The 13,233-nt window shown below is 46.4% G+C and overlaps 1 protein-coding gene across 2 annotated transcripts in view; it reads right to left on the bottom strand.

Annotated features, from left to right (window-relative positions):
• The window catches only part of LOC143923384 (uncharacterized), a 931,140-nt gene that overhangs the window by 110,410 nt on the left and 807,497 nt on the right, over positions 1-13,233 (bottom strand). Inside the window, exon 1 of one of the 2 annotated variants that reach the window (XM_077447007.1) lies at positions 4,964-5,346. The exons of the other annotated variant lie outside the window; for it this stretch is intronic. Within the exon in view, the coding sequence (XP_077303133.1) occupies positions 4,964-5,282 (319 nt within the window). The 5' untranslated portion in view covers positions 5,283-5,346. Of the gene's footprint in view, positions 1-4,963; positions 5,347-13,233 lie in introns of those variants that run through there. 2 annotated transcript variants of the gene reach the window in all.

The following is a 13,233-nucleotide window of genomic DNA, read 5'->3' as shown; positions in this document are numbered from 1 at the left end:
GAGGGCATCCCTGTCTGGTTCCATTGGTCAGGGAGAAGGCGTCCGACAGATAGCCATTAACCCGGACCCTTGCAGTTGGGGTAGTATAGAGGGACATTATCAGGTTATACAAGCGCTCTTGAATACCTATATGTCTCAAGACTGCTGCCATGTAGTCCCAGGCCAATCTGTCGAACGCCTTCTCCGCGTCCAAGGACAAGAAAAAAACCTTTAAATTTGTTGGTGGACATCCAATGATGAATATTGATGGCCTTAATTGTGTTGTCCCTTGCCTCCCTTCCTGGGACAAACCCTACTTGGTCTGTCTTTATCAGGGACGGCAGGAAGGGAAGCAAGCGATTGGCAATAATTTTGGCAAAAAGCTTTATATGATGTTTACTGTTTGACGTGCCCATGTAAAATGCTATATGTGGGCCGTACTATTTGTCCTCTTAGGCAACACTTTGGCAAGCATCGTCGGCTCACAGAACTGGGTTGCGGATAAACATAGTGTGCCACAACACTTTTTTATGATCAGTCCACGTTGGGCCTCCGGGTATGGGTGATTGAATCCATACCCGGCAGCATCTCTGAAGCAGAGCGTTTCTCAAAACTGTGTAAACGTGAAACATTCTGGATTTTTACTTTGGACACTCTTGCCCCTAATGGCCTCAATGAGGAGATTGAAATACATACCATCCTTTGATTCTGTGATATTTCCTTATGATATTATAATATTGCCATTGGTGTGCTTCAGCGCGTCATTGGCATTTGGGTATAATTGCCTTTTTTGGTAGATAATAATGTTTTACTGATATTTCATATGATGAATTTTTATAACATTTTTATACTCACTTTTTTATTAATAAATAATATTTAATATATATTTATTTTTTATTATTATGATTTATTTATTTTTTTTTATTTATTTTTTTCATAATTCATTTTTTCTCAATTTAATCTTATTATCAATTATTTTTTTTTATTTCTTGCTTAATAATTTCTTTAAATGTATTATTAGTAGCTCATTATAACTTATTGGCATACTAACACGGTTGGTTTTGTTAAATTCTTGTGTTGTTATGAGCATATTGTTAGTTACAATGTTTATTGTAATAGTGTGTACAACTTCTTATACTTCTTGTACTATTGGCACGGCACTTTTTACACTGTACTGCTAGTGTTGTTTATATCCCTGTGGTCCAATATGCACACCGTTAGATTGTCTAATGAGTTTAGGTATTTAAGAGCTGTCTCTTTGTTCTTCTCCTATCATTACACTTGAGAAAGGAGCACGCTGGTTCCTTACGGACCCCACGCATGCTCAGAAACGTGTTGTGTTCCCCTACATCTCTGACATCACATGCCGTCTCCTCGAGCCGCTCTGCAGTCTGCCAGGCGCTTGACATACTGTATCTGGGTTCTCCCCCCAGCTTTCTTTGCACTCACGGCTGGACTGGGACAAAAATTTGGCCCTTGACTTCATCAGGACCAGCCCACTTTAATTTTGCAAACAAGCACAAAAACAGTTTATAAAACTATACGCAATTGTGCAAAAAAAAAAAAAAATAAGTAGTATAACATAAGGAGTCCTCACTAACCTCTTATTATTTCACTTATTCTGTATTTTTCTCATATCACTGCGTGAAGTTGAAGGCGAGCCATGCAGCCATTACTTTGTCACTGAAACCGGCCCACCGGGAAACTCCCTGTAGTCCCAATGGCCAGTACATGCCTGTTTTCACTCATGGACACGTTGATGACTACTGTAGCTATTCCTGTTTACTTCCAGCTTCCTGCCTGTCATATGTAAGTCACACATATCTGTTTTATCATTGATTAAAGCACCTTTTACTGAGTGGCGCTCTTCTTTTTTTTTATTTTTCTTCTTATGACAAAACTCATAGGGTGTAGTCTATGATAATTCTCACCACGCTTGTTCCTATGTGATCTGCAGACCATTTTTTACCATGGAAATTATTTTATCCTGGTCTGTTTGTACTTTTGCTACCTCAATAAACCATCACAGTTTTATGCTGTGCTGGCGTTCTTCTTCTCCTTTCTTTTATTGTACTTGGGTGCAATAAACTGAGAGAGCAGCCATCTGTGTTGATAGTTCCATCATCCTGTTTATATCCAGAGGACGGATCGTATGTATTACACTCATCCACGCTTTACTAGGCTCCTATAACGTGGAGTCTAGTCATCTCATAAGGGCACAGCCTTTATCCTTATTTCAGGGTTGAAGGTACATTTTTGGTTTCAATTGTTTATAATCACTGAGACACAAATACTTAAGAACTTTTATTTGTGTTGGAACTCCTCACGGATTTAAACATTAATACTTTAGATGTTCTCATGGACACTGTTTGGTTAATTCGCATTTTGGTTTTATCACTTGCTATTTTAGTGCTGCAATTTTGGGTTATATACAGTGGAATCTTGGATTACGAGTATAATCCATTCCAGGAGAATGCTTGTAATCCAAAGCACTTGCATATCAAAGCGAGTTTCCTCATAGAAGTCAATGGGAACAAAGTTATTCATTCCACATTGACTTCTATTGCATGAATGCCACATGTGGGCAGAGGTGGGGTGGGGGGGGGGGGCACTGGAGAGCCCCGGAACCTCTCCTGACTGATTTAACTTGACAGATAGTAACCCACGTTTAAAACGTCCGTTTTGCCACGTGTACATGCTGTGTTTAGCAGAGTTTTGCTGCATTTGTGTTTTAGAAGCATTTAAAAAAACACATATATATTTTTTTTTAAATAGCTAATGTAGCGGTGGGCTCCTGAAGAGCATGCACTATGTGTTTTTCAAAATTTAACTTTATCCAAACTACCGTTTTGTTTGGGTCTATTTGCCCAAATTTGACTTCTGTGTCAGTATGACTGGGCTGTGAGATGTTCAGCCTGGCCACAGGGGGCGCTGTCTCTTGTGGCAGGCGTGGAACTATGGTCTCATTGGGCGTTTAATTTACTCTCTCTCGGAGTCAGGTCAGTAAGAGTGGCCCTCTCGCTGTGCCCTGTGGGAGAGGGTATTTAAGATGCCAACGTCATGTGGTTCGGGGGTTCCGGTCCAGTATGATGTACTAATTACATGGTCCTGGTCCTCCTGACCAGCCCCCCAGGAAGGCTATGGCCTGATGTGGGGATCTACCTGACTTTAATGCCTCGGGGCTGGCTAGCCCAAGGCAGGGAAACTAAAGGAGGATTCTGAGGTGGTTGGGTGCTGTCTCCGGTTCGGGAGAGACCCAGTGTACTTCAAACATTCCAGGGGAGGACTCTTTAGAAGAACACCACGTACGGGTTGGTTTTCTTAACAAGAGCCTGGAAGGGCTGAAGTAACCGAGAATAAGGTCTTGTGGATATCGCCAAGCAGGCTGAAAGATCCAGGTATCCTACAAGTGTTCTACAGCTTGGTTTCCCAAGTTCTTTAACGTTTATAGACTTTGACATTGAGACAACCTGAACTTCCTTTTCCAACCCTCTGATCACAAGTAAAAAGACTGTTCAATTGTCTCAGTTTTGCAAATAAAATCCATTCAAGTGGATCTATTGTCAGTCTCAAGTTACTGGGCCATCTACCACGGGACATCCCCTAGACGTGAAACAAGGAGAAAGGAAGGTAATATTAAGCCCAAAAATAACCAGTAGCTCCTTCGGGGGTTAGTGCTACACTAAAAATTAAAAACGCCTATAAATGAAACGTGGCGCAATGTGGGTTACCGCATTTAGCCGGGTTTAGCGGCTGAAACTTTGGCGTCTGAACTAATTCTTTTGTGTTCAAAGAAAGGCCTATAATCACAACTGCCTAAAAATGACAGTAAACAAACCTGCGTACACATAGGATGACATTGGATGAGTTCAGGGGCAGTTGAAAAAAGTGTCCAACTGCCTCTGAATGTGCGTTTAGCAGCAGCATTGTACATGGGGCTTTAATTTGTAGGGATTTCCTCTCATTTGTTTGGCTATGGGGACTCCGCAATGGGACACAGATGGCAAAAATAAACCTTGCAGGGGTTATAGCCCTCCCTTAATCTATCCAATATGGAAAAAAAAACACCTTGCAGGGGTTATAGCCCTCCCTTACTTATCCAATATGAAAAAAATATATATATATTTTGCCTATAATTCTACTTTAAGTTTATGTTTTTGTTGCACTTTGTCCAAATCATGAATTCATGTTAGCAGAGGAGGATGTGCAGTGATGCAAACCCTACAATCTACAAACACACATGATAGCTTAGGATCCTCATCGAATGTAGTGCTAAATGCAGGCAAAATACATGCAAAATGCATTCAAACACGCGTCAAGTGCACATCGAGCACGCATCAAATGCATGTAAACATGCAGTCAAAAACGCAGTTATGTGCAGTTTCTGGTATGAAAGGGACACTTAAGCCCAGTTATTTCCTTGTACCTATGCATGCGTTTGATGCATGTTTTACATGCATTTGACGCACTTTTTTTTAATCTGCATTTGTCCTGTGAGGTCCATTCCTTCGTCTTTCTTTCCTTGAGCTTCTATGTGCACTGGGATGCGTTTGCAGTGGGGAAAAATGGAGCATGCTGTACTTTTCTGCACTGTCCCGGTCTCTGTGTCCCCCCTCTGTCTTCTCCTCCCAGCCAATCGGGTCTTCGGACTCCCAGCCAATAGGGTCTCAGGAGCCATTCCCTGATTGGCTGGCAGGAGAAACAGGAAGACATTTGCGAATATTAATTTTCTATTGTCACACAGTCAGCCAATTAGGGCATCAGACTCTAATCACTGCTAAAAACAAAACAAAAAGAAACCATTAAAATCCATGCCTAAGGCACCCTGCATGGAGATTAGGGGGCCGGATGCATGACCGGGGGGGCAGTGCCCATGCGCCCTCTAGGGCCACTGATATAGCATATATATTATACTGATTGGATACAAGCAAAGGCTTTTTTGGGGGGGGGTTCTGTAAGTAATGACATTATATTCTGTACTCACCAAGCTGAGTGTATATCGCTCCAGTCTCAGCCTTACTGAGTTTGACACATCCCCGGTTATCGACCAGCGTGATGGTTCCGGTCAACGCATAAGAACTCCTTTTCATTGTCTCTGGCCTTTCCTCCGCTGGAGCAACCGCTGCATAGACCTTGTAAGGACGGTCATCTATCACATACTTACAGGAGTTGATGAAGGAGGATTTGCCATGACCACTTAAGCCAAACAGCTGTAGGAGGACCCGGTTGTAGCCCTGATTACCATGTTTACAATTATCAAGGCTGAAATTTTGGATATAGCTTCTCATCTCACTGTTACTCATAGCTGAGCCTTCAGAGAGACGCTCCCTGGGTCTGACTCTACTCGGCACTGAACAGAAAGTGAAGGAGAATGAAGATTCTCTATACTGTATATATAGCCGGAAAATGAAAGTAAAAGTGACTTTGGTGTTCATAAACATCACTCGTCTTCTCAAATGTCTTTATATATTGAGGAGAGACATCCAGTCCTATCATATTCATTAAAATCAGCAGAAATTCACACGCACTTTGAATGGTTTGGGCTCTATCCACAACACAAAGCATGGCTCCCAACTGTCCCTGATTTGGAGCAATATCCCTCTGTCCCTCATTTTGGTCTGATCTATAACCACTTGACATCCCAGCAATAGTCCTATGATGTCCGCAGGAGGGATCTCCCATTCTGGGCAGGCGTCATATGACATTCTGGTCTTCCCTGCAATCTAGGGAGCGCGCATGTGCCGCTGGCGCCACACGCACGCGTCCGACGTGTAAACACACAGATGCACGTCCTGTCAGGTGAGAGGAGACCGATGGTGTGTTCCCAGTACAGAGGAATACCAATTATAATCACTCCCTGGGATACACATTTAACCCCTTCCTCACCTCACACCTTCCTGGTGTTAACCATTTCCCTGCCAGTGACATTTAGGCCGGGTTCACACTGCTGCGATGCGGGAACGCCGCGAATCCGCAGCGTTTTCCCGCATCGCATGCCTCCCGCCGGCAGTTCACACTGCCCTATGCGAACGGCTGGGAGTGTCAATGAAATGTTAATGACACCCCCAGATCAGTTCGCATATCGCAGTGCGATCTGCACACTTGCACAGGAATCGGATCGCATGGTGTGAACACCCATGCGATCCGATTCTACTGCGGACCAAAAAAAGGGTCCTGTGCGAGTTTGCTGCGGGAGCGATGCGAATTCAGCCATACTATCTGTATGGCTGAACTCGCATCGCTACGGAGATCGGATGTGATTTGCACTGCAGTGCGGTGCGAATCACATCCGGATCTCCCCCCCGCAGCAGTGTGAACCCGGCCTCATACAGTAGTCAGGAGAGGTCAGCCTCCAAAAAAGTTAAAGTACAAATATTGGCACCATCATCCCAAATTGTAGACAATTAGGAGGGGGTGGGTAGATTTGCCAGGGCTACTCCAAAAAATATATTTAACCCTTAATCACCCATTGATTAAGATCGTGGGACTATAGCGGTACCAGATATCACAAAAAACATAAAAAGAATATATAGTTTATTGAGCGATATACAAAAGTTCATATATTACAACAAAGAATAAATCAAGACAATGGTTACAAATACAATTGTGTTCAAATTCCTGGGTAATACTCCCCATAGATAAGTGGGGATATAATTGATGTTGGTGTGGATGTGACCTCGACTAGTTTCGCGGCACTTGCCGCTTCCTCGGGAGGCGTCAACCCAAAATGTCTTAGCCCTTGTACACATGGTCGGATATTCCGACAAAAATCCGTCTGATTTTTTTCTGACGGATTTTGTCCGAAACTGGTTTTACATACACACAGTCGGACGAAGTTGTCAGAAAATCCAATCGTTCAGAATGTGATGACGTTCGTTCGTTACGGCGGGACTACGTGCAGGCTAGTAGTCAATAGCTTTGGTCTCGTAATTTGATCTGTGCATGCGTGGCACTTTGTCCGATCGGAATTCTCTACAAATGATCGGACAAAGTCTTATCGGATCATGTTGTTGGAAAATTCTATAGCCAAGCTCTCAAACTTTGTCCATCGGGTATTCCGACGTAAACAGTCTGATGGAGCCCACACACTGTCGGATTATCCGACAACACGGTCAGATCGGACATTTTTCATCTGAATTTTCGACCGTATGTACAAGGGCTAAGAGAAATGCAATACAAAAGTATGATAACAGCAAAGCAATGGTTATCCATCCCCTCCTAATTTATACAGTAATCGGTGCATTTTTATAGCACTGATCGCTGTATAAATGTGAATGGTCCCAAAATAGTATCAGAAGTGTCCGATTTGTCCGCCGCAATGTCACAGTCACAATAAAAATCTCAGATCGCCGCAATTACAAGTAAAAAATAAATAAAAATGCCATAAATATATCCCCTATTTTGTAGAGGCTATAACTTTTGTGCAAACCAATCAATATACGCTGTGGTTTTTTTTTTAAAACTTGTTACTCTTCTTTTGTTTTTAGCGCAAAAAATAAAAACCGCAGTGGTGATCAAATACCACCAAAAGAAAGCTCTATTTGTGGGGGGGGGGGGGGGGGAAATTGGCCTGGGCAGGATGGGGGTGAAAATGCCCGGTATTGAAGTGGGAAGTGGATATAGTTCTATATAAAATGCTCTTTTTATCTTCCAAAAAGTATTTCCCAGTGCTAAACCTTTCATCCAATTTTTGAAATGCTGCCTTTGTAAGACTGGCCATAGCCCCCCCCCCCCCCCCGGTGATATTGAGGCCACCATAGTGTGCCCCCCCCCCCCCCCAGCGGCGGCACTGTCACCTGTCCCCCCTAGGACTGTATCATCCTGGCTCCTGGAGGGAAGGGGACCATAGCCCAAGTCCCCCCTCACATTATCCTGCCTCCTAACGGTGGCACAGCAGTCCTGGACTGTCTGGTCAGCTGAGGCCTAGTGACGGCCACCATCTTGCCACCCCCATCCTCATGTATATGTACAGCCACACTTACCCTGGGGCCCTGGGACGCTAACAAACAGCCTCCTCCAGCTGCCTATCTCCCTGCAGGACAGAGGAGATTGAGGATTTCACTGTCCTGAGCCTGGCACTGCCTAGATCCTCCAGGGCCTGAAGACAGCGGCCATCTTGGTACTCCCAGGTCTCTCCTCAGTATAGCTTCTTTCACAGTGGGGCTGCCATATTGCTACCCCCAGTCACAGTGATAAAAGACCTCCTTGAACCTCCGCTGATGTGTTGTTTTTTGCATAGCAACCTGCCATTAAGTCTGGACAACTACTACTAGAGGCTATTGTTTTTAGAGGCAGCCTTCTGGGGGTACGGCCTGGATATGGAGGAGTGAGGATATGTATCTCCTAAACCCCCATCCGCTGCTACAGTACTAGCCACACAGGGGGGAGAGATCGCTACCAGGGGGCATGTCGCAGGGACGGAGAGCACTCTCGCAGCAACCAAAAGGGGAGGGATCCCGACAGGAACAGCTGGATACTTACTTTGGCCCATCCTGCGGACCGGGACAAGCGAGCTCCAAAATGGCACAGACGCCGAAATCGGCTAAGGCAGCAAAGGTGGCACAGAAAGCAGCAACCCAGCTAAAACGACAGCAGCAACAACAGGAATCACAGATCCCCTCTCCGCAGCTGGTGAGTGACACAGCCCCACCACCCTCCCCGGGATCCTCTGCCTTGCGCGATCAAGGCCCTGACATGACGGACTTCCTGGGAGAAGGGGACATTAAGCTCCATATCTGGTCCCTCCCCACCCGGGACGACCTTGAAAGATTTGCGACTAGAGTAGAGAAAGCCTTCAAAGAGGACATAGCCCAGCTCAAGGCTGATACCAACCAACTGGGAGCCAGGGTGGAGACGGTAGAACAGAGGCTGGACGAGGTATTACCTGCTATCTCTATGCTCCAGGAGAGGTGCAGCCACCAAGACCAGAAAATTGAAGCCTTATTGTGTCAGCTAGACGACTTTGAGAACCGCAGCAGGAGGGCGAATGTCCGCATGCGCGGTTTGTCAGAAGCTACAGCTCCTAAAGATATTGTGCCCACCCTGGAAGACGTCTTTTACGGATTTTAAAGGATTCCCCTTTTACCTTCACGCATCCAAAGCAGGTAAAACTGCTACACTGCGCACCAAGGATGACCTCCTGCATTTCTTGGATGTCCTGGGCCTCGGGCCAGTTGACTTCCCGGATTGGAGGGTCCCCTAGGACCTGGCTCCCGGCTAGGCGCAGGAGCCGCGGACATGGACGCAGGGGTCCCACTTCTGCCTCTCCCGCGGATCCTGGGTCACTGCGATGCTAAACATAGACTCCCTCCCTCTGACCTGCTCTCTGCACTTTAAGGAGGAACACTGTTGCCCTCGATCGCGGGAATACACTCTACACTTTACAGAGACTCATTGCCCAGTAACATAGATAGACGGCCTGGACTTGGACTGAACTTGGCTGCATGGTACGCTGCTGTGCACCCCTCTAAAAGGGCAACTTCTCCGGACAGCGAGACTGCTAAAGAACTCCTACTGACGTTCTGAGAGGACACTGGGAGGTTGCAGTTCCAGCCCCAAACCAATAGGCCTTAATTTTTGAATACCCTGTTCCCAGGTTTATTTTGCTCCCCCTCAAGTTTCGCACTATGTTCCCCAACTTTGGTTCCTAAGATCTCTCCCGCTTACCTGCCTACTGAATAAGAGTTAGTGCGGGCGGGGGTTGTCCCCTGCACTCCTCCCTCTCATGATGGCCCGCACTACGCGCATAGGCCATACCTATTTAGGTTTTTTTTTCTATTTTTTTCTATTTTTGGAAGTAGGGACGAGCCTCGAGACCCTCTCCCATGTAGGGGATGACTCGACGCTCGGCCCCCAGATACTCCGAATTGCGATATTGTTATTATTACTGTGCTCTACGTTGAATATGTGTTATGCTCTCTTTAACCATGTTTCCTTTTTTCCTCTCTTTCTATCTCCTTCTACTGCATGCCTTCCTACAGGAATTGCCTCCGGCTCTGCCTCCTGCTCTGTGCCCATAGTCATGCTGGGAGACCCTTCTACTCCTTGGCCCACACATGGCGTCACTTAAGGTAATCTCGTACAATGTATGCGGTCTCTGCTCCCCAGGTAAACATAGCAAATTATGGTGGGAACTTAAACGTTCAGGAGCTCAGGTGGTCCTCTTGCAGGAAACACATTTCACCCTTCAATCGCAACCCAAATTAGCCACCCACATATACAACCAATGGTTCTTAAGTAGCTCACCAGCAGCAAAACCTAGAGGCACAGCTATTGCCATACACAAATCCTGCCCTTTTCAAGTCATAGAGAGTAAGGTAGACCCTCAGGGTAGACACGTCTTCTTGAAGGGGACTATAGCGGGACAGAAACTCACAGTTGCCACAATCTATGCTCCAAACTCAAATCAACTCACCTTTTTAGATCCCACCCTCGATAGTCTGACGGAATTCAGGGAAGGACCTTTAATCCTAGGGGGCGACTTTAATATCAGCCCAGACCCACAACTGGACACCTCGCGCAAACGCCCCTCCCACTCAAATGCCTTTTTAAAACACTTCCACAGATCTCTACAAACCGCCTCTTGGATAGCTGGCGAGTTCTCCACCCTTCAGATAGAGATTATAGCTACTATTCCAAAGTACATGACGTCTATACCCGCATAGATCTGATCTGTGTAGACCACTTGGCCCTGGATCTGCTGCAGGCCTCGTCTATAGAGAACATTATGATTTCTGACCATGCCCTGGTAACGGCGACATTGGTTTTACCACATTCCACCCGAAGGGCCTGGTCATGGCGCTTAAACGAATCCCTGCTGGATGATGTAGCAGTGGTCTCCGGGGTCACAGAGGTACTGTCCCACTACTTTAAGGAAAATTGCACGGAGAGGATGAGCAGAGGGATTGTTTGGGAGGGCCACAAGGCAGTGGTGAGAGGCGAATTGATTTCACAGGGATCCAGACTTAAGAAAGCCTGACAAGCAGATTTTGATAGGGTACTCCAGGCACTCCAACTGGAGGAACTTAAGCACAAACAGGACAGCAGCCCTGAGGCTCTGAGAGAACTGACGGAGTTGAGAGAGTTATTCTCTCGATTGATGGGCAGGCAGGCACGCAGGCAATTGCGATACTTAACGCATAGATACTATGAGCATGGCAATAAATGCGGCCGAATGTTGGCTCGAGCTCTAAGGAAGAAACAGGCTCTCATGCACGTACACAAGCTACGCCTCTCCTCGGAGGTCTACACAGTCAGGTCCTCCCAAATAGCCGCTGGGTTCCGGGACTACTATAACACCCTCTATAACCTGAACTCCACACAAACCCGAGAGAACCAACATGCAAGACTGAAAGATATTCAAACCTATCTGACTGCATCCGGCCTGCCCCCACTAACAGACGAGCAGTGTTCCGCGCTGGAGGCCCCTGTCACCGCCACCGAGCTCATAACTATGGTGAACTCCTTGCTTAACGGGAAGAGCCCTGGTCCAGACGGGTTCACCAAGGCCTATTATAAACTCATTCTACCCTTACTTTCCGAGCCCATGTGTAACTACTTTAACTCCATTGTGAATGGCACCGCAATCCCTAGTGAAGCCCTGTTGGCCCATATATCTGTAATTCCCAAGGAAGGGAAAGACCCTACTATGCCCCAGAGCTATAGACCCATATCCCTTCTTAATGTGGACATAAAAATACTGGCCAAGATTCTCGCGACCAGACTGAAACACCTGATCCCACTAATTGTCCACCTGGACCAAACAGGGTTTGTAACAGGTAGAGAGGCTAGGGATAACTCTATCAGAGCAATCCACTTAATTCACTGGGTGCGTGCCTCCCTCGAATCTCCCCCCTACCCGATCCTGTCTACCGATGCAGAGAAAGCCTTTGATCGGGTGGACTGGACCTACCTACGTGCTGTGCTGGAAACGTTGGGCCTACGCACACACATGCTTACCTGGATTATGGCTCTGTACTCGGACCCGAATGCCCAAGTCAAAGTGAACGGCTTCCTTTCCCCCAGCTTCCCGATCAGAAATGGCATGAGACACGGGTGCCCACTCTCGCCACTATTGTTCGCCCTGGTGCTGGAACCGTTTCTACGTACAGTCCGGGCGAACTCGGATATCAAGGGACTTACGGTGGGGCGTATGGAACATAAGCTCTCGGCTTATGCCGATGACGTACTTTTCCACCTCATGGAACCCCTGATCTCCTTGCCTAACCTGAGGAGGGAACTCCAGCGCTTCGGGACACTTTCTAACTTTAAAATTAATTATACAAAATCAGAGATATTACCTATCCAATTGACGCCTTCCCTGACTGACAGGTTGCGTACTGCCTTTCCATTTACATAGGCCAAAGCGTCCATAAAATACTTATGTATACGGCTGACAGACAGGTTTGACACCCTATTCACTAACTTCCCCTCCCTACTAAAAGCTGTGAATAAAGACTTGGCCCTATGGACTAAGACAGCCTTCACTTGAATGGGCAGACTTAATATCATCAAAATGAACATTCTCCCACGTGTGCTGTTCTCTATGCAGATGCTACCTGTGGCCCTACCTAAGACCTTCTTTGCCCAGCTATCCAGTCTAATATCAAATTTTGTTGGGAACAATAAGAGGCAGAGAATCGCAATTAGATTGTTAAGTCGCCATAGAGACTCAGGAGGCCTGGGCCTCCCTGATTCCCAAAGATACTACAGGGCAATGGTCCTCCAGAGAATACTGAACTGGCGCTTCCATACTCAATCCAAATTATGGGTCTCTCTTGAAAAATATATGGCAGGGAGAAATTTGACCTATGTGCCGTGGCTAGCATGGGAACACAGGGGTCTGTCCACCTTTACTTCCCCGCTGATGATCCAGGCCCTGAGAATCTGGGACCGACTTAATGCCAATTTGACACTGGCGCCCCCTGTGTCCCCATTGGTCCCACTGGGGGGTTACTTATGGTTCCCCCCGGGGGAACAGACTGCTTTCTTCGGCCCCTGGGCAGATGATGGAGATGCTAGTTGTGGTAAATGAATGCAGAATGGCAAACTAATGTCCCTAGAAACTCTACGAGATCGGAGGGAACTTCCCTATGGACTTCTGGCGGTATAGGCAACTCCACCATTTTTTTAAAACACAGGGAGACTCCATACGGGATATCTCCTCCCTCACACCTTTCGAACGTCTCTTCATAGTGGAAGAACCAATACTACACATGGTCTCTGAACTCTATCAACTGCTTAACTTTGCACCCC

The sequence above is a fragment of the Lithobates pipiens genome, unplaced genomic scaffold, assembly GCF_037356315.1.
Source record: "Lithobates pipiens isolate NorthernLeopardFrog02 unplaced genomic scaffold, aLitPip1_a1.2 Scaffold_22, whole genome shotgun sequence".
NCBI lineage: Eukaryota > Metazoa > Chordata > Amphibia > Anura > Ranidae > Lithobates > Lithobates pipiens.
The sequence above is the reverse complement of the archived record's forward strand: the minus strand, read 5'-3'. Positions and strand labels throughout refer to the sequence as shown.